The 26,561-nt window shown below is 41.7% G+C and overlaps 1 protein-coding gene across 1 annotated transcript in view; it reads right to left on the bottom strand.

The window, feature by feature from the left end:
- LOC139540397 (tyrosine-protein phosphatase non-receptor type 9-like) overlaps positions 1-26,561 on the bottom strand; it is a 46,844-nt gene that overhangs the window by 7,983 nt on the left and 12,300 nt on the right. The window contains exons 2-6 of the mRNA XM_071344192.1: positions 17,796-17,939; positions 15,103-15,192; positions 5,479-5,603; positions 3,483-3,588; positions 3,213-3,323 (exon numbers count right to left, since the gene is read on the bottom strand). Coding sequence (XP_071200293.1) covers positions 3,213-3,323; positions 3,483-3,588; positions 5,479-5,603; positions 15,103-15,192; positions 17,796-17,939 — 576 coding nt within the window. The remainder of the gene's footprint in view (positions 1-3,212; positions 3,324-3,482; positions 3,589-5,478; positions 5,604-15,102; positions 15,193-17,795; positions 17,940-26,561) is intronic.

Here is a 26,561-nt window from a genome sequence, read left to right as displayed (position 1 = left end):
TGACAGTGAAGTTGAGGCCTCAGAGTCTGATGTTCAAGAGGTGGACATTGAGGAGGTCCAGGGAGAAGACATGGAAGCCTGAGAGGAAGACAACCAAAGCTGTAGTTTCTAGACTTTCATTTTACAGATGTTAAATGTTTTTGGGAGATGCGATGGATCATTGGGGATCATTCAATATTCCCTTTTGTTGTTCAGTGAAATCATCCCATGTGAAGAGTCAACTCATTTAATTAAAGTTCAATTCGTAACTAAATCGTTTTTTTAATTTCTATTGGAAGGATTTAATAATTTGCAATTATGTCTACTTATGATAAGGTAAAAGGTTTATGTTTCTGTCTCCATATGATATGGTACATATATCCAATGCAAAAAACATCTACATTTAAAAGGTATTAATAATAATTTGCATATATTTCCATATGTTTCCACCTCCTGAATATTCCCCAAAATTTGCAACCCTACTTGTGACCGACTAGAAACATGTTGGATGCATTTGCAGTTTGTTTTGGTTGCGTTTCAGATTATTTTGTGCCCAATAGAAATTAATGGTAAATAATGTATTGTGTCGAGTGAATAATGATGAGTGAGAAAGTTAGAGGGCCAAAGATCATAACCACAAGACATGTTAACTATTACCAATAACAGGGGTGGTTAGCATGTCTTGGGGATATGATCTTTGACCACAGTAACTTTCTCATCATTATTCAGGATTATCTGTAATCATGGTAGCATCCACATTAATGTAGGTGTTTAGAAACATATTATATTCTTATTTACAATAAAGGTGACTCCAAAATGGCACAAAATAATCTGAAACACAACCAAAACGAGCTGCAAAATTCATCCAACAAGTTTGTAGTCACACGATTGATGTAGTCATTGCATACTAGGAATATGGGACCAAATACTAAACTTTTGACCTCTTTATTTATAAGAATCTTTAGGGGTGTTAATAATTTTGACCCTTACATTTTTGAGAAAAAAAGTATTACTTGTTAAACAAAATCTCTTTCTCTGGGCAATTGTAATAGTATTAAAGAATAATTTCACCATTTTCTGGAGCATACAATATAGCTCAGTATTTGAATGATTTATGTTATACAGTCATTATTGCTCATCTTTATCAATGGTGTCATACATTATACACCCCACTGTATGGGTATAGGGTGCGATTCCAAACGTTAGCTTTCCCTGGGAGGAGTTAGTTCCTGAGTAAAGGTCACAGTGGAAACGCCTTGCATCCATCAATCATGTATTTATTTAACTAGGCAAGTCAGTAAAGAACAAATTCTTATTTACAATGACGGCCTACCAAAAGAGAAAAGGCCTCCTACGGGGACAGGGGTTGGGATTAAAAATAAAAATCATCTGACAGCTGAGGAAGTGCCTTGTGTATCAATTACATTGCAGGGCTGGACGGCGGTTCGCCCTCCAATGTCAGGTGTTATACACTGGAAGGGAGCATAACGATCATGCCCAGGTCCCAGGAGTGTTTATCTGCTTCTAATATTGTTGATTTCCCAAACTAGGGACAGGGGGTTACTGAAGCAATGTCTGAGAGATATAGGGGGCATGTTTGGCTCTACATTGTGAGGTCCTACTTCTGCACCATGCCAGAACATGTCTCTATCATGCTGCATCAGAAAAAAACATTGTCTCGACGGCTAAATTGCTTGGTGCAAGCAACACCAAGGAGGTGACTTTATTCCTACATGGGCCACATACGGTGCATTCGGAAAGTATGCAGACCCCTTGACTTTTCTCACATTTCGTTACGTTACAGCTTTATTCTAAAATTGATTAAATAGTTGTTTTCCCTCAATCTACACACAATACTCCATAATGACAAAGCAAAAACATTATTTTTTTTATTTTTTTTGCAAATGTCCTATAAATACAAAACTGAAATATCACATTTACACAAGTATTCAGACCCTTTACTTTGTTGAAGGACCTTTGGCAGCGATTACAGCCTTCAGTCTTCTTGGGTATGATCGGGTTCAAATCCAGGCTCTAGATGGGCTACTCAAGGTCATTCAGAGACTCCCGCGTTGTCTTGGCCGTGTGCTTAGGATCGTTGACCTGTTGGAAGATGAACCTTCACCCCAGTAGAAGGTCCTGAGTGCTCTGGAGCAGGTTTTCATCAAGGATCTCTCTGTACTTTGTTCCGTTCATATTTCACTCTATCCTGACTAGTCTCCCAGTCCCTGCTGCTGAAAAACATCCCCACAGCATGACGCTGCCACCACCATGCTTCACTGTAGGGATGGTGCCAGGTTTCCTCCAGGTGTGACACTTGGCCAAAGATTTCAATCTTGGTTTCATCAGACCAGAGAATATTGTTTCTGAGAGTCTTTAGGTGCATTTTGGCAAACTCAAAGCAGGCTGTAATGTGCCTTTTACTGAGGAGTGGCTTTCATCTGGCCACTACCACAAAGGCCTGATTTGTGGAATGCTGCAGAGATGGTTGTCCTTCTTGAAGGTTCTCCCTTCTCCACAGAGGAACTCCGGAGCTCTGTCAGAGTGACAATTGGGTTCTTAGTCACCTCTCTGACCAAGGCCCTTCTCCCCCGATTGCTAGGTTTGGCCAGGTGGCCAGAGTCTTGGTGGTTCCAAACGTCTTCCATTTAAGAATGATGGAGGCCACTGTGTTCTTGGGGACCTTCAATGCTGGAGAAATGTATTGGTATTCTTCCCCAGATCTTTGCCTCGACACAATCCCGTCTCAGAGCTCTACAGACAATTCCTTCGACCTCATGGCTTGGTTTTTGCTCTGACATGCACTGTCAACTGTGGGACCTTATATAGACAGGCGTGTGTCTTTCCAAATAATGTCCAATCAATTGAATTTACCACAGGTGGACAACAATCAAGTTGTACAAACATCTCAAGGATGAACAATGGAAACAGGATGAATCAGAGCTCAATTGCAAGTCTCATAGCAAAGGGTCTGAATAACAACATGTTTTTGCTTTGTCATTATGGGATAGTGTGTGTAGATTGAGTTTAGAATAAGGCTGCAATGTAACAAAACGTGGAAAAAGTTAAGGGGTCTGAATACTTTCCGAAAGCATTAAGTCGGTTTGGATGGAAGCGTCAGCTAAATGATCATTACTACAGTCACATTCTTGACAGGTCTTTATAGTTGCAATTAGTGCTTGTTTTTGAAGATACAATTCTACCCATAGTGAGGATAGTACCATTGCACTCACCCTCTCCCTGAGTTTCTCCTTAAGCAGCAGGCTCAGCAGGTTGTAGGGCACGCGGAACCAGACAGGGGCGCCCACTATCAACACCTTCTTTAGCCTGGCAGGAAAAGCACCCTGGTGTAGAACAGAGCAGTTTTGGAACACCACTTCGCAATCCTGGCCTCTCATTCATACACATGGAGTGTACATTTTTGTCTGTTATCAGTCAACATATTAGCCCGGTAAACAGATATTGATAAAATACGACAATATGCCGCCTCAATACTTTCTAACCTTGAGTAAGTTGAGAATCTTCTTGCTGAGGTCCAGCTCAAAGTTGGTATAGTTGGAGCCCGCCATGTCATAAATGAACACCAGGCCGTTTCTTTGAGTTTCAAAGCTGGGGGGAGAGAGAGAGAGAGAGAGAGAGAGAGAAAATGTTTAACACTTTCTATGAACATGGAAGGTTCTCCCATCTCCATAGAGGAACTCTGGAGCTCTGTCAGTCAGAGTGACCATCGGGTTCTTGGTCACCTCCCTGACCAAGGCCCTTCTCCCCTGATTGCTCAGTTTGGCCGGGCGGCCAGCTCTAGGTATTCTCAGTAGAAAATTATAAACAACTCATCGCAGCTCTGCCACAAAAATGGAAAAGGAAATTACTTAATAGAGAAAGCAAATAATTCGTTTGTCTGCCACCAAATAAAAGTCATAAATGTCTTAAAATAAATCATAAAATGTACCAGTTTCACTTACGGTCAAGAGGGTTGACAACTATGCCGCATAAAATTCAAGATGCTGTAGTTGGGAACAGATTTTCGATGTCCCAATACCATGGCATCGGGTTTATGAACTGATATATAAAACGACAATTGATCCATCAATTTGTTCTTTTAAATTTAAGCTATTATATAAAATTCTTGCTTCAAAAAGAATGCTGGGTATTCAACAGTCAGACCGCTGCAGACTGCCATGATGAAACAGGATCAATAGAGCATCTCTTTTGGTGCTGTCCATCAGCGGCTTGTTTTTGGTGTGTGGTCCAGGAACGGGTGTTATGCCATAATATCAGGGCGAGGTTGAACCTGCAAACTGTACTGCTGGGGGATGTGAAGGACCACAGTAAGTTAATAGGAAATATCATTGTGCTCTTGGGTGAATATATTATTTTTGTGGCAATTTCGGCAGAAATGTTGCAGATGGGAAGGTTCAAGTCCCTAGTGAGACATCATCAGAGAATGGAGGGATGTATTGCGAGTTGGAAATGGGAGAATTATGATTTATTGGGAAAGATGGGTTGATCTGTGGCTGTTTGAAGAGTGTTGGAATAACTATATATACAAATGTATGTACAGTATAAAAGTTTGAGGTCCTCCAATCAGCGGTGAGGGTGTGGATGGGATTATTGTTTGTTTTGATGCTGTGAGCGGTGTTTGTTCTGGTCTTGGTAGTTACGGGTGTGCTCGCTTCCATGTGGCGGGCCTTGGTTTTTCCCGCCCTTGGAAAATCCCTTTGGGCTGGGGGCAGTGCCTTGCCGGCGTCTCGGTGCGGGTGGGTGCGAGCGCACCCACTGACCAGAGCACCCGCTAATGGGAGTGGCCATTTATACATTTTTATTTCATTTTTTAGAATACAACTCTAAGAATGCCCTCTTCATAATGCATTATAACCATATTTATAAACTGGGTGGTCCATGCCCTGAATGCTGATGGGCTAACAGCCATGGTATATCAGACCACGTATACCACAGATATGACAATATGTATTTTTACTGCTCTAATTACTTTGGTAACCAATTTATAATAACACTAAGGGACCTCGGGTGTTTGTGATATATGGCCAATATACCACGGCTAAAGGCTGTACCCAGGCACTCGGTGTTAAGTCGTGCATAAGAACAGCCCTTAGCTGTGGTATATTGGCCATATACCACACCTTATTGCTTAATTATAATGCCTTATGTGCTATACGTAAATCATTATAATTCATGACATAGGTGCTCATAACTGCTCATCAATAACGGAGTAAAAAAGGATTCTAAAATCTCTCATCAGGTCATAAAAATTACACACACTTTCACAACAAACTGTCACCGTGCAATGCCAACATCCTGTCTCAATTTGTCTGCTGCGTTGTAAAACTAAGCCTGCCTTTACCCAATGGTCTTGATCAATTAAGACAATTGGTCATTTAGGTAATCTAAGACAATTGGGACAGAGACTGAGTCTCACCTACATAATTGAACAGAACACATAATAGGCTAATACTAAAATATGTATCTCGTTGTTCTCACCTCTCCACAGCCCGGTCCAGGAGGTAGAAGAGAGCCTGCAGGACAACATGGTTGCCTGTCTTGTTGGGGTGGTGGAGCTTGGCTGTGTACAAGGCTATGGAGGCGCCTGATGGGTCTCGCACACTCTGGTTGAACAGAACAGAGACAGAGTGAGGAGAGATTAGGGTGTGCTTCTTAGCTGCCCTGTGGGGCACTGAAGTCCAACGTCCTGATTCAAATACGATTCTATATAGTACCTGTGGGTGAGAAAAAAATGAAGCAAATAAGCAGTAACGCATCACGAAAGTAATTCAAACATAGAAAAGTGTTAAAATGTCACCGCAAGTTTATCACTTGGTATACATCTCTATTTTTCTCCATTGGCATAATACCAGAGGTGTATACAGTTTACAGTAAGGCTGGGAATTGCCAGTGACCTCACGATACAATATTATCACGATACTTAAGTGCCGATAAGATACGTATTGCGATTCTCACTATTCTATATGTAATGCAATTCGATACTGTGATTATATTGCGTTACGATGTTCCAAACATATTGCTCACCATATGTCTTCTGCAGAGGGACAACAGAGAGTCATGAGAATACGAGTTTTGATCAGTCATGGAAATAAAAGTGCTCAAAACCAAAAAAAGATGGAGAACAAGCTATGAATGAAAAATACTGGCATTTTGTCGCAGGTACAGCCAACTAGCGCAAAAAAGAATATTGCGATATTGTCAAAATTATATATCATCAAAAATAATATCCGGAATTGTAACTATAGATTTTCCCCCCCATCACTAGTTTACAGTAGAGGTGCATACAGAAAGGTTTGAGGCAAAACTCTAGTCTAGACTAGTTGCACAATGAATCCAACATGCAATCATCAAATACATGTGAAGTCATGGCAGCCTGCATATCAAAATATCTAAAATGGGGTCTGGTGTTCAGTTTGACCACAGGATGGTAATGTGGACATGACCATGAGAAGCAATGAGAAGTTTGGCCACAGGGAGGCACCTGCGTTCAAAGTCAGTAGATTTAAAATGGGCGCCACCTCACATCTCTGAAACAAACTGTCAGTATGAATGGAACATCTAACTAAAGACACAACAATTGTGAAAAACAGGGCCCCATTCAATTAAATTAAAACAGGTCACCGGTCACTGGATTAGCACATTCTTTCACTGTGAGTTACTGTGTGACCTATTAAAAATGATTGAATTTCAACTGAGTAGTATAGAATAGTTTATAGTCTGAACTGCAACACTGAAGAGCATACAATACATTTTTCCACAATTAACTCTTACCCCAGCATCCAAAAAGCAGGTTGAGTGACTTAGTTTGACTAGGCAATAACTAGGCAATAATAAAAAGTAAGGATGCACGATATATCGGTGAACATATCGGAATCAGCCGATATTAGCTAAAAATGCCAACATCGGCCCGATGTCTAGTGCAACGGCGATGTGCAAAACCGATGTCAAAGATTACGTGCATACCTATATAACGTAGGTACACGACGTAATGACGCCACGTAAAATTTTGCGCTACACATGTGTAACACAGCATTCCTAACCTAGACCACAATGTCTGCTGTGTGGATCGAGCAGTCAACAAGTCAAGCAGTCATTTGAAAGAGTAAGAACATTTCAGCGAGACAACTCAAAATCAAAATCCATTAATGCCAAGATAATGGAATTCATTGCCCTTGACAATCAACCGTTCTCTGTCGGGGGTGATGTCAGCTTTCGCCGACTGGTCGAGCACCAGTACACACTACCAACTGCGCTATTTTTCAGATGTTGCCCTACCGGAGATACACAGTAATAGCGTCACTGCTATTAGCTTCACAACTGACATTTGGACCAGCGATATCAGCCCCATGAGCATGCCGAGTCTGACAGCACAGTGGGTCGTTGAGGATTTCGTACTGAGGAAAGTCGTATTGCATGCTCATGAATGTGCTGGTTTTCATACCGCTGCTGCCATTTCAATGGAATTTGAGAACACGTTTGAAACTTGGAAACATGAACACTAGGTAGTAGGGTTGCACATTTTGGGGAATATTCAAGGTGGAAACTTTCCGTGTGAATTAATGGAAATATATGCAAATTAATATTACAATTTAAATGTAGATGTTTTTTGCATTGAATATATTTACCATATAAAATGGAGACAGAAACAAACCTTTGACCTTATCATAAGTAGAGATTTGCAAATTATTAAATCCTTCCAATATAAATTAAAAAAACTGAGTTACAAATTAAACTTTAATTAAATGAATTGACTCTTCACATGGGATGATTTCAATGAACAACAAAAGGGAATATTGAATGATCCCCAATGATCCATCGCATCTCCCAAAAACGTTTTTAACATACATCTGTAAAATGATAACAAAAGCTTTAGTTTCTAGACTTTCTTTCTCTCAGGCTTCCATGTCTTCTCCTTGGACATCTTCAATGTCCACCTCCTGAACATCAGACTCCAAGGCCCCATCTTCACTGTTACTTGTCAGTTGTCAGGCTCAAAAAGCCAAAAACTTGCCTGGATGGCCACCAATTTTTCAACCCTTGTATTGGTCAGCCTGTTAACATGCTTTGGTGTGTGTGTTCCCAAACAAGGACCAGTTGCGCTCTGAGGTGGCTGATGTTGGTGGGATTTGGAGGATGGAGGCAACAGGGGAAAGAGCCTCAGAGCCACAAAGTCCCTTCCACCAGGTGGTTGATGAGATATGTTGGCACGACTGCCATATTGCACCTCCATCCCAAAGCCCTTACATCATCCAGGAGGATCCTCTTGATGGGGCTGTCCATATCGGCAGACTTTGATATGGCCATTTCTTGGAGAGACTCCTTCCCCTCCAGGAGACTGTCAAACATGATGACGACAACACCACCGCCAACGGGTGTTTCTGGGCAGCTTCAATCTGGTGCTCTTATTCTTCTCACTTTGCTTGGTGAGGTAGATTGCTGCTGTAACTTGATGACCCTTCAAGTACCTAACCATGTCCTTGGCTCTCTTGTAGAGTGTATCCATTGTTTTCAGTGCCATGATGTCCTTGAGGAGCAGATTCAATGCATGAGCAGCACAGCCAATGGGTGTAATGTGAGGGTAGGACATCTCCACTTTAGACCAAGCAGCCTTCATGTTCACAGCATTGTCTGTCACCAGTGCAAATACCTTCTGTGGTCCAAGGTCATTGATGACTGCCTTCAGCTCATCTGCAATGTAGAGACCGGTGTCTGTTGTCCCTTGTGTCTGTGCTCTTGTAGAATATTGGTTGAGGGGTGGAGATTATGTAGTTAATTATTCCTTGCACACGACCTTCACTTGAACTCTGTTAAACTCTGCATGCAGCAAAAGCATGTCTGGTTGGAGGGGTGTATGTTGGGCGAAGAACATTCAGAAATCTACTCCAATACACATTGCCTGTTAGCATCAGAGGTGAACCAGTCGCATACACAGCTCAAGCAAGACATTCATCAGCATTTCTCCAACTACGTTCCTCCATTGAATCAAAAACACTTCTGATGGGGGTTGGAGGGACGCCATGTGCGACTGACGTGTTTTCCGTTTGCTCCCGCAGTATTCTTAAAGTTTGTGAATTTTGCAGCAGAACCGCATTTATTTTCAAATATTAGTTCGGTGATCCCTCTCCCTAAAAACCAAGACTACTTTGCTTTCGAATGTCAGCATGTCGACGAAACATAAGGCCAAAAACATGACTTTAAGGAAACCCGGCCTACAATACCCACTCTCATCACCGCCCTCTCCTGGGACTGGGGACTCACACTTTACCTGGTGGTGCAGCTTGGCGGCGCTGAAATGAACATTCAAGGCCATCAAACTACTATGCTCTGAGATAGTTGAAATGAAAACGGAGGTAGTTGCTACGATTGAGGCCCGAATACAGGAGGTTTCTGATACTTTAAAAGCAGATCTAACCATCCTGCGGAACGAGACAGTGCCAGCAATCACATCACTCAAAACAACAACAGAGTTGCACACTACAACGATTGCAGCACTGGAGACCTCCGCTACTAATGTCTCCGATTTAACGACATCCCTAGAGGATGACGTGAAACACCTAGCTACGGATTTGAAAAAGGTGCAGGAGAGTTCTGAGTTTAGAGGGATTCTCTCGCCGCAATAACCGGAGACTGGTATCGGTCCCAGAGGCAGCGGAAATGCCTCGCGCCACTGATTTTGTTTCTGGGCTGCTGAAGGATGTTCTTGCCTTGGATGAGAAGCCCCTGATTGATCGTGCCCACCGGTCGCCGCGACCAAAGCCCCGGGATGGTGAGAGGCCCCGTGACATTCGAGTGCACTTTTTCCATGAGAAGATGGAGATTCTCCGACCCCGCAATACCACTCTGAGCTTTCAAGGACAGAGCTTCTCTATCTACCAGGACTACTCTCCCACTGTTTCCAGGCAGTGCGCAGCTTTCGGGCAGGCCAAACAACTCCTACGGGACCATCCACGTGTGAAGTATGGACTGCGATTCCCGGCTATCTCATGATGGTAAATACTACACATTTGAGTCTCCGGATGAGGCTATGGCTCAAGAAGTCTTGATCTTGCTCATAGATCAGCAATTGTTCCTTGCGAACTGTGGATAGTAAGTAGCCCACCTGTGGTACAATTATGTTTAGTTATAACATACTATTCTTGTATAATTGGGGAGTTGGCGAACCCATTCGGGCTTATTTGATGTGATCTAATGTTTTGATCATCTAGTGTGCTTGCCTTACAAGCATTCAGTCATTTTAATTTCATTGTATTAAGGTTTTACTTAACTCCTGTGTTTCTAGGCTCTCATATTCAGCTACTCAGTTTGTTTACATTGTGTCTCAGTGACTCAAAATATTTTTGGGTTATTTGTTTACTGCATCCATTTGTAACGACCCAGTAAAACAGTAAATGCTCCGAGGCTACACTTTGTGGGTCTTCACTTCAATTTTAAAGGTTTTGAACGTCATTTATGCCCAGAAAACGTTCAACGTTGCGCACACATAGTTTTTTGGTCTTAGCTGTAAGGTGTCTTATCGTCAAACTAGGCAATTTTTTTTTTTTTTTTGATTGTCTTACTATGATTTGCTTACTTCAAATTATGTTTTTGGTTGACAGCCTTTATACATTTTATTTATTTTCTCTCTCAATGCCTGTTATAAGACTGGGAATATAATTATATACATTAGATTCACTTTTATTTCTCTCTTTTTGCTGCTTGATCCACTAACAAAAAACGCGACTTTAAAGAGCAGGACTGTAGGTTTGGGTTTAACACCGCACTCTCACAGACATACTGTGCAAAGAGAACATGTTCTATTTATGCTTGTACCTCGTTTGGGGAGGTACTGTCTGGGATGGGGGAGGAGGGAGGTTGAATTGTTTAGTTCTAATGTTGTCGTTCTGTCTTTTTAGTTTTTTTTCTGTGCTTTTTCCAAATATCTTGCAGCGTACATTATTACTCTGAGACAAGTTAATCTGGGGTTTTTGGGTACTGATTGCTTTTCCACTCTATGCTCTAATGACATAGTTGTATAACGGGAGTGCTCATGGTGGCCAAAACAATACGATCAAGTACATTTCGTGGAACATCAAAGGGGTTACCAATCCTGTGAAGCGTAAGAGGGTGTTGACACACTTAAAGGGTTTGAATGCAAATTTTGCATTTCTACAAGAGACTCACTTGAGGACTGGTGAGCATTTTAGGATGCGTAGGGACTGGGTTGGTCAAGTGTTCCACTCTAACTTTCATAGTAAATCAAGGGGTGCTGCCATTTTGGTTGATACATCTACTCCCTTTGTAGCTTCTGAGGTTATTGGTGATCCTAAGGGACGATACGTCATAGTAACTGGTAAACTGTTTCCTACCCCACTTGTTTTGGCTAGTGCTTATGCTCCCAATTGGGATGACACAAGTTTTATTTCTTACTTTTTATCTGCTATACCTAATTTAGATTCCCATTTGTTGATTTTAGGGGGAGTGGGGGGGGGGGGGTTCAACTGTACAATGTCCCCAGTTCTTGACAAGTCCTCACAAAGAACTACAGGCCATCTAAATGTGCCCTACTTAATCTTTCCTTCAGAAATATGCTGTGTGTGAGGCCTGGTGTTTCCTACACCCTACAGATAGACAGTATTCCTTTTATTCTCATGTTCATCAAACATACTCCCGCATTGATTACTTCTGCATAACCTTCGGCGGTGTACTTACGAGAGTATTGTTATTTCTGACCATTCACCATTAGTGCTTGAACTAGAGTTTCCCCAGCGATCTCCTATGTGTTATCAATGGCGTCTTAACCCCATTTTACTCTCAGATAAGGAGTTTGTCAATTTCATTTCTTCTGAAATCACCTTATTCCTAGAAACTAATTCAACGCCAGGTATGTCCTGCTCTACCATATGGGAGTCTGGCCAAATTATTTATTTTACAGCCAACCAAAACAAAGTTCGCTCTCAGCAGCTTCGGAACCTGAGCGAATCCCTAGCCACATTGGATGAGAAGTATGCTACGGTTCCTTCCTCTGATCTACATAAAGAGCGCCAACTACTCCAATCTGAATTTGATGAGCTTTCTACCAGGCAAGCTGAACATTTACTCTTGCGAGCTCGATACAGAGTGTATGAAGGCCAGTAAACTCCTTGCACATCAGATCCGTAAATCTGAGGCCTCACGTTTAATCCCACAAATAAGGACCCTGTCTGGTGCCACCACAGTTATACATAAAGAGATCAATGATCAATTTAAACAATTTTACTCTGCGCTATACACCTCTGAATCTCCTCAAGACCCTTTGCTGATTGATTCATTCTTTAATGGCCTGAATATGCCTTCAATTGATACAGACTCCCATGACTGTCTAGAAGAAGAATCTACACCTGAGGAGATTGCAACAGCAGTGTCCGCAATGAAAAGTGGTAAATCATCAGGTCCGGACGGTTTTCCAACCAAATTTTACAGGACGTAAATGGCACTCACTAGGCCTCTCCTCACTAGCCCAATTATTCTTTGATGATACATTTGTCTCTTTTGCTCAGCTACAGGAGAAGTTCAACCTCCCCCAATCCCACTATCTCCAGACTAGGAACTTTGTCAGAGCTAACACACCTGAATTTCCCCATAGGCCTGCGAATACAGCTATAGAGATCATCTTTGAGCTGAACAAGCTTCCTAGGGGCGCAATTTCAGATGTATATGCAATCATTAATGACGTACAGAACCCTTCTTTGGTGCCTTTAAAGACTCGATGGGAAAAGGATTTGGGGGAGGAACTTGGGGAAGATACCTCGGAATCTTGTGCTACACAGGGTGCATTCATCCTCTTTTAGCACTAGACACAGCCTCATTCAATTCAAGGTGGTTCACCGTAGCCACTGGTCTGGGACCAAACTTGGAAGAATATTCTCTAACTTTGATCCTACCTGTGTCAGATGTAAAACGGAACCAGCCACACTGTTGCATATGTTTTGGGGCTGTCATAAACTGTCAGGTTTCTGGGAATTAATATTGAAATGTTTCTCTGATATATATGACACTGTTATAGATCAGTCTCTACAGCCCTTTTTGGTGTACTGACCATAGGTACCCCCCTGTCAAGAATCCAGTCGGACACTGTTGCTTATACAACTCTTTTAGCTAGATGGCTAATACTTCAGAACTGCAAGATGGCATCTCCCCCATCGTATACATTTTGGGTGAGAGACGTGGGAACCCCAAACTGTTTTATGGGGCTTGGGCTCCATTCCGGTCCTTTTTTAAACAGTCCATCCTCTGATGGCATTCATATTAAAACAAAAATAAGTCTGTATTTGACTCCCCTGTGACTCAAGGGTTGGATGAGCATTTCTTTGTGGGGTTTTTTTGGGGGGGGGGGGGGTCATTAAGGTTGATGATGTGCTTATTGATTGTTACCTGTGGATGCCTTGTTCATCTTGCCCGGTCAGAGACTAAAATGTGAGCTAGTTTTGCCCTGTTTTTTTTGTTTTGTTCACGCTTACATAAAATGATTATTCCTTTTTTCTTTTAAAGCTTTGTAAACTTTATTTTTGGTCCAGTGGATGGTCGGTCTGTGGCCATGACTGTCTGTGAGTGGTTGCATTTCTCCACCCCTATCCCTTGACTGTTTACAGGAACAATGGTGAGGTGTTTGCTCTGTCTCTGTACTACAGATTGCCCTTTAACCTTTGTAGCCTTCTGCCCGGTGTGTTTAACTTGTCTAAAGTACGGTATCTTTTTTCTAGTTGAGTATATTATTTATATTGTTTTGTGTTGTCTTGTAAGACTGAATAAACAGAGGTTTCAACCCAAAAAAACTTCTGATTCCAGGAGGACCATGAGCTGTTGCTATCGATAAGGTGTCTGATCCATAATTTTCGCATCAAATAGAAGTAGAGGGACTTTTGTCAGTGGTTGCTTTTTGTGAGCGCTGAGGGAACTTTATGCTCTTGGCCAGATGATTCTGCATCTTTGTTGCATTCTTCACATATGATTTGGCACAGTATTTGCAAATGTACACAGCTTTTCCTTTTACATTAGCTGCAGTGAAATGTCTCCACACATCAGATAGTGCCCGTGGCATTTTTCTGTAAAGATTTCAAATAAATAAATAGAAATCAGTAAAAAATAACAAATACAATTCCATGTACAGATAAATAGTTAAGCAGTTAGATTAAACAACTCCTTTGTAAGATAAATGTTTTGAAATTAAACATGTATGGAGACAGGTGAATTAACACTCCTCAGTTAGCAGGCGCAAGCAAGCTAAAACCCACATGGTAGCAAAAATTAACAAGTTAAATTATTTAAACACACTTTGCTATAGGCTACTATTTACTAGTTACCAAAAAATCATGTATGTCATATAAAATATACCCCACCCAGTATTGTAATCAAAACTTACCAGAAAGCATGTAGTCCTTGACTCAGACAGTGTAGTAGAGTGGGCTCAATAGCATCTCAGTGTGCAAGATCTTGAGAATCAGCTGTACATGTGATGGAAAAGTGCACTGCACATGTGATGGAAGAGTGCACTGTGCATGCAGAGGGTTGCAATTCCATTGAATTGGGGATAGTTTAACCAAAATTTGCCACAACCCCCACACCCCACCTACTACTGTCTGCGTAACTACTACAGCAGAAAGCAGCCTAGTCGGCACAGCTCCATAAATCCCAGTCGTAAAAGAAAAAACAGATGATCCCAGAGCATTTCCTGCACTGTTCCCCCCCCCCCCATCCTGACGAGAGCATCCTCCTAATGGAATGGGAGTGAGAGGCGTTGAGACGGTATGTGTCATGACATTACCGTCTCTGTCTTGCGAGCCGTGCATGGCCCATTGCACTGACTGACTAACGGCCCCGGGGAGGGGAATCGACATCCGCTACCCGCTCCAGACATAGAGGACAACCAACGCAATGAGTCTGGTCCTGGAGTTGTTTTAGCGTTCATCTTTTTTCAGCATCTGGGTCGTGTTCAGTAGGCACGACGCGGAAGAAAACATTTTGACACGGAGTGAAACGAAGAGATGGTTAAGATGGTTGTTGTAGGCTTAATGCCACAGAGGGTTGCCAAAGCTGCCATACGCCTTTGCACACACAAAAACACAACACACACACTATTAAACTCACCAGCACAGTGAACTTCCCACTGAGCAGCTCCGAATGCAGAGGTTCCTCCTGAGGCTGTAGTTTAACGATGCCCTCTTTCAGACGCGTCTCCTAGACACATGAAAAAAAAAAAAAGAGTTAAGGGAACATCAGGCCTGTGAAGTCTACAGGCTTTTGTTCCAGTCCAGCACTAACACACTTGATTCAAATGATCCAAATCCACCTAAACCGTCTTCAATGTAGGCGACTACTATCAGTTGAATCAGGTGTGGTAGTGCAGGACAGCATTTCCTCATCCCAGACCTAGTGTGTCTCAGAACTCTTCAGTGATTGGTCTTTCCTTCATCTGCATTGGTTTGATGAAAGGATGAAAGGGGAAAGGGGGATACCTAGTCAGTTGTACAACTGAAATGTGTCTTCCGCATTTAACCCAACCCCTCTGAATCAGAGCGGTGCGGGGGGGCTGCCTAAAATCGACATCCATGTCTTCGCAGGCAATATATGGATGAGTCCTACCAGCAAGTGTGCGCTCAACCGTCATGTGATTAAAGGGAAGTTTAGCTGAAAGGAAAGAGAAAAGGAAAGGAAACCATTTCTGAGGAGATTTTCAGGATGTATGGTATTGCAGTGATACCGTGATAGCCAAGCAGATAAGGTATAAATACCTGTAGGAAGCTGTGAATTGAACCTTGTAGGCTACACGACAGTACTGTATATTTACAAAGAACTACCTGTCCAAGTGACTAGAAAGCCTTTACCTTGATCCGCGTGGAGCAGAGCTTAAACTGACTACCGTGGCAAACAATTGGATACCCGTGGGCTCAAGAATCATGACGTATTACTTAACATGCTTATACACTGAACAAGAATACACTACATGCTCGTCGAACTCATTACAAAATCATGGACATTAATATGGAGTTGGTCCCCCCTTTGCTGCTATAACAGCCTCCACTCTTCTAGGAAGGCTTCCCACTAGAAGTTGGAACAGTGCTACGGAGACCTGATTCCATTCAGCCACAAGAGCATTAGTGATGTTGGGTTATTAGGCCCGACTCACAGTCGGTGTTCCAATTCATCCCAAAGTCGTTCGATGGGGTTGAGGTAGGGGCTCTGTGCAGGCCAGTCAAGTTCTTCCACACCGATCTCAACAAAACCATTTATGTAGTGGATGGGAGCTCCTGAGTGGCACAGCAGTCTAAGGCACTGCATCTCAGTGAAAGAGGCATCACTACAGTCTCTGGTTCGAATCCAGACTGCATCACATCCGGCTGTGATTGGGAGTCCCAAAGGGCAGCGCACAATTGGCCCAGCGTCGTCCGGGTTTGGCCGTCATTGTAAATAAGAATAAACCTTGCTTTGTGCACGGGGGGATTGGACCTCGCTTTGTGCACAGGGGAATTGTCATGCTGAAACAGGAAAGGGCCTTCCCCAAACTGTTACCACAAAGTTGGAAGCACAGAATTATATATAATGTCATTGTATGCTGTAGCATTAAAATTTCCCTTCACTGGAACTAGGGTGCCAATCCCGAACCATGAAAAACAGCCCCAGACCATTACTCCTCCTCCACCAAACTTTACAGTTGGCACTATGCATTCGGGCAGGTAGTGTTCTCCTGGCATTCGCCAAACCCAGATTTGTTCTTCGGACTGCCAGATGGTGAAGCATCACTCCAGAGAACGCGTTGCCACTGCTCCAGAGTCCAATGGTGGCGAGATTTACACCATTCCAGCCAACACTTGGCATTGCATATGGTGATCTTTTGCTTGTGTGCGTGCGGCTGCTCGGCCACGGAAACCCCTTTCATTAAGCTCCCGACGAACAGTATTGCTGAGGCTGTTCCAGAGGCAGTTTGGAACTCGGTAGTGAGTGTTGCAACCGAGGACAGACGCGCATCAGCACCCGCCGTTCCCGTTCTGTGAGCTTGTGTGGCCTAACAATGTTGCTCCTAAATGTTTCCACTTCAGGGGTGCAACTCTGGTTTTACAAGTGGGGGGGGGTAGGACCTATTACTTTTTTTATCCAGTCGGATAAAACCTCCAAACAACCTTCCTGACCGCTTGGAGGCGTCCGCATGGTCCTAATGCACACCGTTGCCTCGTTTTGTATCACATTCCAATGATAAAACTGAGGGGGGGGGGGGGGACAAAAATGCAATTTCAGAATGTGGGGAGGACATTTCACAAACTGATTTGTTGGAAAAGTGGCATCCTATGATGGTGCCACAATGAAAGTCACTGAGCTCTTCAGAAAGGCCATTCTACTGCCAATGTTTGTCTATGGAGATTGCATGGCTTTCTGCTGGATTGTATACACCTGTCAGCAACGGGTGTGGCTAAAATAGTGGATTTGGCTAAGTTTCCACATACTATGTATATATAGTGCATCAACGCAACATGTAACGTTTTGGTTCAATGTTTCATGAGCTGAAATAAAAAGATCCCAGAAATGTTCCATATGCACAAAAAGCTTATTTCTCTCAAATTTGGTGCACCAATTTGTTTATATCCATGTTAATGAGAATTCTTCCTTTGCCAAGATAAAGTAGGAAGAGGAGGATTGTCCCCCTCAAAATTGAGGGGAAAAAATACATAAATTTAAACTAAAATGTTTATTTAAAAATAAATTAACCATCTTTCTCCCTAACTTTACAAGTTACCAGCCACCACTGACATGCACGAGCGCATGCATACCTACATACACACACTTACCCTGTAGCTGTGGAAGAGCTCAATGGCTCGCAGCACGTCGAACTTGCGCGCCATGAGGAACTTGACGGCCACTTCCCAGGACAACTGGGACACTCCATGCTGAGTGGTCCACTTGTTGATTTCCTCCAGAAACTGTTTGGTAGCCTAAAAACACAGAGATGCGGTCACACACCATGACTGTGTCCTAAATGGCAGCATATTCCCTAGCACACTGCTTTTGAATGGCACCCTTTTCCATATATAGTGCATTTCCTTTGATCAGAGTCCTATGGGCCCTGGTCAAAAGTAGTGCACTATATAGGGAATATGGTGCCATTTGGGACACAACCTATGTACTCACTCCACAGAGATAATAAAAGAGACTAGAAGAAGTGAAAGAAGAAGTTAAAAGTGATACATCCTATGAGGAAGTGGTGTTGGTGTCTGTATGGCCTTTACCATGAGAGAGCATTTAATTTCATAAAGAGAGAAAGGGTGTTGGAAGACAGAGGTGACTTGGCTGCATGAAAAAAATAAGATACCAACAAAAACAGAGGTTCAACTTGTAGGTATAGCACGTTGTCCTTCCACATTTCTGTACTTCCAAGCCTTTTGTTAGCTGGGACTAGCAGTTGAGTAAAAAGTACTGGGCTATTCATCTAATCAGAACAATTTGGATTCCATAAACCCTACCTCTATCAAACCTGCCATAAGAAATACACGGAGCTTGTATGCAGAAAACAGTCTTGCAGTCCTCCAATCTTGAATAGTTATGGTTAAATTATTGAGATCTAAGATTGCACCATCAGCTTTAAGAAATTATGTGCGTTCTTGCACTTGATTTAAGGAATGGGGTCTTAAAACAAAAATGGATGTACACTGAATAAAAAGATAAAACGCAACACGTAAATTGTAGGTCCCATGTTTCATGAGCTGAAATAAAACAAATCCCCAAAATGTTCTTGACGCACAAAACGCTTATTTCTCTCAAATTTAGCGGACAAATTTGTTTATATCCCTGTTAGCGATCATTTCTCCTTTGCTAAAATAATCCATCCACCCGACAGGTGTGGCATATCAAGAAGCTGATTAAACATGATTACATAGCACCTTATGCTGGGGACAATAAAAGGCGACCTTAAAAATATGCAGTTTTGTCACACAACACAATGTCACAGATGTATCAAGTTGAGGGAGCGTGCAATAAAGCACTTTTGTGGGGAAAAACTCACTGATTGGTTGGGCCTGGCTCCTCAGTAAAATCTTGCAATTGTTGCAGGTTGAATTTATATTTTTGTTCACTATAGATTTCACGCACACCCATGTGCACACACACACTTTACACAAAGACAGACAGACACACCCTTTGGCCACTAGGAAGGTTTAGCAAAATTACCTTTAGGTAAGTGATTACGGCAGCATCATTTTACATGAACAATGCCTGGGACTGTTTTTTCTCATGTTGATTTACCCCAATATAACTATGTACACAAAATTCCCATTTCAGCACTCAGCTCAGTTACCTATGCATTCTCCATGAACTACAAGGCTGAGTAGATATTTTTTATTTCACCTTTATTGAACCAGGTAAGCTAGTTGAGAACAAGTTCTCATTTACAACTGCGACCTGGCCAAGATAAAGCAAAGCAGTGCGACACAAACAACAACACAGAGTTACACATGGAATAAACAAGCATACGAGATAAACAAGATCAACGTAATGTTTTTCATAGAGTAAAATGTCATGTGCATAGAGTTAATCATGTTTTATAGAAGAATGCTATGAAAAATAACATTACCTAGGTGCTAGATTTCAATATGGAGTCTTTTCAGAATTTCATCCCTTTATCTGATAGCTGACTGTCAAGGTGGACCATTAATTTCCTGTCTCTCATATCACGCCATCTTCCACTCCAGACACCAGGCCTGAAGGTGCTCATTCAAAGCTCATTCAAACTTCCCCATTATACCCATTCAATAGAATAACTAAATATTTAACCAACACATTTGGACAAAAATTGTTCAATAACACTATCAGTATTGAAATCTACAGTAGTGTAAAAAGGCACTAGAGAACCACCAGCTATATTATGTTTCAGCTAGCAAAGAGACCAATTTAAGCGTGCACACCCTCTATCTATGTCCTCCCAAAAGGCTTCCGGAATTTTGTTGGTGGGCGAGCCCAGCCAGGCAGCACCAGCGAGCTGTCACAGAAGATAGAGGCTAATGAAAGCTCACGCTCAGAGCAAGTTCCGCTTCCCCAGCCAGCGAGAGGGGGAAGTCAACTATGGGGAGTCAGAATCTCTTCACGAATACAGAAAGCTACTGATGAGCAGAGCTGAAAAGGACAGGATGCCACTGTCCTCCTCTCACAAAGCTCGGGATTTCAAAGACAAACTGATGCATGTCAGAGGCTCCAATACTATTCAAACCGCTAATATCCGGAGGAGGAAGCTAACTTAACTACATAATTGTTAAAAAAATAAAAATCTCTCACTGTGTGGCTGCATTGTTGAGTTTTCACCATGTGGTTGTTTCATTCTCATTCGGATGTTTGTTGCCCTGTGTATCATTCAATTATTTTAACTGATAAATCAAAGCAAGCGTCACATTGGCCCGGTCCTTTAAGACATCTCATGTACAAAGCATTTCCTCTGGATGCAGGTGGTGTTTAACTAAAGGAGGTGGGCCTATATCTAATATCAGATTATCAGTACATTTTAAAGTGCTCTGATTTGACATGATACTTTATTGTTAACTCTATGTAAACAATCTTGGTGGTTTAAATGCAAATTCGATGTAAATCAGTCAAAAAAAAATGTATAGCTAATATCGGGCGATAATATTGGTCAACTTATATATCGGTTTGACTCTACATAAAATTCAACCAGGAACCCTGGACTCCCAGAGCAGATGAAGGGATGCTAGTCCTGATGCTATTCAAAGAGCCCAAATACCAGGATTCGATTCCAGTTCACTAAGTTGTGATGTACAGTACCAGTCAAAAGTTTGAACACACCTACTCATTCAAGGGTTTCTCTTTATTTTTACTATTTTCTACATTGTAGAATAATAGTGAAGACATCAACACTATGAAAAAAAAAACACATATGGAATCATGTGGTAACCAAAAAGTGTTAAACAAATCAAAATAGATTTTAGATTTGAGATTCTTCAAAGTAGCCACCCTTTTCCTTGATGACAGCTTTGCACACTCTTGCATTCTCTCAACCAGCTTCATGAGGTAGTCACATGGAATGCATTTCAATTAACAGGTGTGCATGTTAAAAGTTAATTTGTGGAATTTCTTTCCTTAATGCGTTCAGGCCTTCATGGTTAAATTACTGCAAAGAAACCACTACTAAATACTCAGTCTCCGCAGATGCAAAAATACTGAATCTTAGGAGTTGATTCCTAGAGGAATCGAAGCTTGTCACCCAGAAATGGGAGTCGACATCGGGAGTTGACAGGCAAAGAGTCGAGGAATCTATTTTCACTAGCACAAAGTTGGATGCAACCAAGTTGCAGATGAGTTGCATTGGGGTGTTTCACAAAGCAATCAAGTAGTAACTCAGTTGCAAGAAACCCAAAATTGTGGGAAAGTTGCTTTGTTTAACTCCAGCCTAAGGTTACAGTTAAAATCAGGTTTGAGTTTAGGGTTAGGATAAGGGTTAAGGTTAGAGTAACAGCTAGGGATAGTTGTAAAGTTGACATTTATTGAAGATCTACAAACCGTGTACTTGGGACTATCCAAACAAAATGTTACCGAAACAGGTTTTTGTGTGTGAATAAACTAAGGAAAATTAACGTGGTTCAATATTCATAAATATTCTCGAACTTTCTGGTTCACAAAAAAACATTGAACCTTCACAGTTCACACTTGAAGCTGAACCAAGAGGAGGACCCATTACTGACTTCAAGACAGTTCACCTGAATTAGAAATGTACCTAGGTGCAGGAATGGACTCCTAAAAAGTAGTCTATGGACCCTGACTGTCCCCAACACAGATTCTGGGCCTGTTTGCTTAGCTACAGTTTATAGCAGTCATGAGAATTAGGTCTAAACAAAGAGTTCTACTTCGAAGGAAATATTTTGGCACAAATTCTGTGAATCAAGACGATACGTGCAAATATTTACATATCTTTGAGGAATTCAGTACGCACTTCCTCAAAATGGGGGTTCTGCTGGTTACACATGCTGTAATAAAAACAATCATTTGTGAGACATTTTCTTTTCAATGCAAGTCTTCCGCTCTCACGGATCTCGATCCCTCGGCATGAAGCCAAACTTGACTGCTTTCTCTATGAAGAGGTCACAGCCTTCCCATATGCTCTGCCCAAAGTCTGTTGATTCTCCTTAAAAGCCTAAGATATCAGGGAGAGGGAGGGAGAGAGAGCTTGAGGGAGAGAGAGTAGCTATCAGACATTAGTAGTTAGGTTAATATTAGTCAGGAAGTTATCTTTGGCTCACACGTAGAGGGGAGAGTCAATCAATATCAAGTGAATAGACAGAGAGTGCACATTTTAACCAGTCTGAACGATATACGAACCGCAAGCGACAGAGTTCATATTAAAGCCCGACCAATATGTTTATTTTTTATTTTAATTTGGGTCCGATACGATTCTGATTTGTTTGGGGGGGGGGGGGGGGGGACTTTCCAATACCTACACATCTGACGATATACTGTTAAAAGCAGGGAAATTAAAAAAGAAACATCTTTTCCACACAGAGTTCTCATAAATTGCCATCCAAAACAGCAATTATCCAAGAAATATACTTCAAATGTTGACTTCTTACATTGTGACACCATAGGAACGGCTGCAAGGGTTCAGATAAGCATGAGATTCCCTTTTTCCATCATATTTATTGAATATCCGTTATTGGTGGAATTATCGTCCGGTATCGGTAAAAGGCCAACAGTGGCCGATAATATCGGTGAAAGGATGCATCTGTTTGGCTCTAGTTCAAACATCAGTTGAGCATTAATGTTGACCATTCCCAGCCCAATTATATTCACCCACATTAGAGGTCAAAACATATCTTTTGTTGACACCATCGGAGTATCCATTCAAGCAATAGGAGTACATTTTAGTCTGTATTTGAGCAGCCACCGCTGTCTATACAATGCTCAATCCAGTCCAAATCTAGTCAGCCACCAAACATTAAACACTCAAGACTTAAGCCTGAATGTTTAAAAAACATTTCCATGGATTTACAGTGCATTCGTGACGTATTCAGACCCCTTGACTTTTTCCACATGTTGTTATGTTAAAGCCTTATAATAAAATTGATTAAATTGTTGTTTTTTTCCACCTCAAACTACACACAATACCCCATAATGACGAAGCAAAAACAGGTTCTTAAAAATAAATAACTGAAATATCACAATTACATAAGTATTCAGACTCTTTACTCAGTAGTTCGTTGAAGCACCTTTGGTAGCGATTACAGCCTAGAGTCTTCTCTGGAATTACACTAAAAGTTGGCACACCTGTATTTGGGGAGTTTCTCCCATTCTCCTCTGAAGATCCTCTCAAGCTGTCAGGTTGGATGGGGAGCGTCGCTGCACAGAGATTTTCAGGTCTCTCCAGTGATGTTCGATTAGGTTCAAGTCCGGGCTCTGGATGGACCACTCAAGGATATCCCCATTGGATGATGCTGCCCCCACCACGCTTGAAGCATGGTGGAGGCAGCATCATCCTGTGGGGATATTTTTCAGTGGCAGGGATTGTGTAACATGAAGTCCTGTAAGTGTCATCTGATGAAGATCATCAAAGGTTAGTGATTAATTTGATCTGTCTGCTTTTTGTGAATCCTCTCTTTGGCTGGAAAAATGGCTGTGTTATTCTGTGAATAGGCACTCACCTAACATATAATGGTTTGGTTTGCTTTCGTCGTAAAGCCTTTTTGAAAAATCGGACACTATGGCTGGATTTACAACAAATGTATCTTTAAAATGGTGTAAAATACATGTATGTTTGAGGAATTTTAATTATGGGATTTCTGTTGTTTTGAATTTGGCGCCCTGCAGTTTCACTGGCTGTTGAAGAGGTGGGACACTACTGTCTCACGTACCCTAGAGAGGTTAAAGATAGCTGTACACCAGCAGAACCCATCCTACTTGAAAGAGCTGGAGCAGTTTTGCCTTGAAGAATGGGCAAAAATCCCAGTGACTAGATGTGCCAAGCTTATACAGTCGTGGCCAAAAGTTTTGAGAATGACACAAATATTAATTTCCAAAGTTTGCTGCTTCAGTGTCTTTAGATATTTTTGTCAGATGTTACTATGGAATACTGAAGTATAATTACAAGCTTTTCATAAGTGTCAAAGGCTTTTATTGACAAATACATGAAATTGATTCAAAGAGTCAATATTTGCAGTGTTGACCCTTCTTTTTCAAGGTCTCTGCAATACGCCCTGGCATGCTGTCAATTAACTTCTGGGCCACATCCTGACTGATGGCAGCCCATTCTTGCATAACCAATGCTTGGAGTTTGTCAGAATTTGTGGGTTTTTGTTTGTCCACCTGCATCTTGAGGATTGACCACAAGTTCTCAATGGGATTAAGGTCTGGGGAGTTTCCTGGCCATGGACCCAAAATATCGATGTTTTGTTCCCCGAGCCACTTAAATATCACTTTTGCCTTACGGCAAGGTGCTCCATCGTGCTGGAAAAGGCATTGTTCGTCACCAAACTGTTCCTCGATGGTTGGGAGAAGTTGCTCTCAGAGGATGTGTTGGTACCATTCTTTATTCATGGCTGTTTTCTTAGGCAAAATTGTGAGTGAGCCCACTCCCTTGGCTGAGAAGCAACCCCACACATGAATGGCCTCAGGATGCTTTACTGTTGGCATGACACAGGACTGATGGTAGCACTCACCTTGTCTTCTCCGGACAAGCTTTAATTCCGGATGCCCCAAACAATCGTCAAGGGGATTCAGAGAAAATTACTTTACCAGCAGTCCAATCCATGTACCTTTTACAGAAGTGTCACCCATTCTCCTCCGCAGATCCTCTCAAGCAAAAACAGGTTTGTAGAAAGTTTGGGAAATTTATTCAGTCAAAACATGTTAGAGTCACCATTGGGAGCAATTACAGCTGTGAGTCTTCCTGTTTAAGTCTCGAAGAGCTTTCCACACCTGGATGGTGCAACATTTCCCATTATTCCAGTATGCGATGAAAAGCAGACAACCAGGTTTTCCTCTAGGATTTTGCCTGTGTTTAGCTCCATTCCGTAAAATGTTTTATCCTCAAAAACTCCCCAGTCCTGAACAATTTCAGGCATACCCATAACATGATGCAGTCATCACTATGCTTGAAAATATGGAGAGTGGTACTCAGTAATGTGTTTGTTGTATTGGATTTTTCCTAAACACAACACTTTGTATTCAGGACAAAAAGTGAATTGCTTTGCCACGTTCCAGACTTAGAAAAGGCACCTATGCACTTCTCAGTATTTGGTATTTAGACGTACCTTTTTCAATGACGTAACGTGCTCTGCAGGTGTGACTACCTTGCACACTGAATAAATGTAACTCAACCGCTAAAAACCATCCCACTTGCTGGCCAACAGATTTTCTCGTGGAGTTTTCAGTACATTTAGCTTAAGCCATCCCATTAAATACAGTGCATCTTTAGTTATAATTTTGTCAGACAATAGAATACATAGAGAGAACAGGCCAGAATATAGGGATCAATGAAAGAAGCAATCTATGCATATTTGTCTGTTTCAACACCAACTGGTAGATTTTAAAATACTTTGATCTTGTAGATTGTTTAGGCAAATCTTAGGGTTAGGAAAGTCTGTATGAATAATAAAAAAAAAAAGGGTTGGAGAGCCTTCACAGAAAATAAATTGATGAATAAAATAAATAATGGATTGATTCATCCTGAAAATTTTCATATTCAAATTCAACCCATAAAATATTGGAAGGTGGGGGCAACAAAAAAAAAGTATACAATAGGGATTGAACAATAATCATACCCTAATTCTCACTACTCGTGGAACTGTATAACACAGGTCCATTCGTCATGAACCGTGCGCCAGGCTTCAGGTTTAACCTGCTACGTGTGGTCTGAGTTCCACAATGAATCAAATAGGCTTACATGTTATTGGGACACGTGGACTACTATGATCCACTACTGCTAGAAAACCTCAGGAACAACTGAAAAGGACGTGACGGAGGAAAGAAAAGTAAATGGAATGCAATGATGCAAAAATAAATGTATGTGGTATTACTGACTGTGGCTCCTGATAGTGGCTAGTATTTAACAGAATTCAAATTGTAAAATAAAACTGAGAAAAACCCTGGCATGTAATCAAAACATTCCAAAGCACGTCAACCTCGACAGGTCCAGCCCTACAGAAGCCGAGGTCACCAAATGTTCATCCACACACGTTATGAGGGCACACGATAAAAATTCGGAATAACGGCACATCTATTTATATCCTGTGGAAAAGGGGCCGCAATACATGTCCTGTTGATATGATTTTCAGTTCGCTTCCATATGGCTGGTTTCACATTTGTCTCCAGGGATAATAAGGGAAAAATGTGTATTTTCCAATCCCCTTCTCCAAATGGATTACTAATTTACCCAGCTCTTAACAATTTCTAAATTACAGTGCATGGAGAATGCGGTTATTTATAATAAAAAATTATAAGAAAAAGCTTTTTCCACTTGGAACCGGCAGGTTCGATCAACCTTATTCATAGTTTCCACATGCGTAAAGGTGGTGGAAAGAGGGAATTAAGTAACGGTCAAAATACGGCTTATCTGTAGATAGATT

Source organism: Salvelinus alpinus, chromosome 15, assembly GCF_045679555.1.
Source record: "Salvelinus alpinus chromosome 15, SLU_Salpinus.1, whole genome shotgun sequence".
NCBI classification, from domain to species: domain Eukaryota; kingdom Metazoa; phylum Chordata; class Actinopteri; order Salmoniformes; family Salmonidae; genus Salvelinus; species Salvelinus alpinus.
This window is presented reverse-complemented; position numbering and strand designations above follow the sequence as displayed.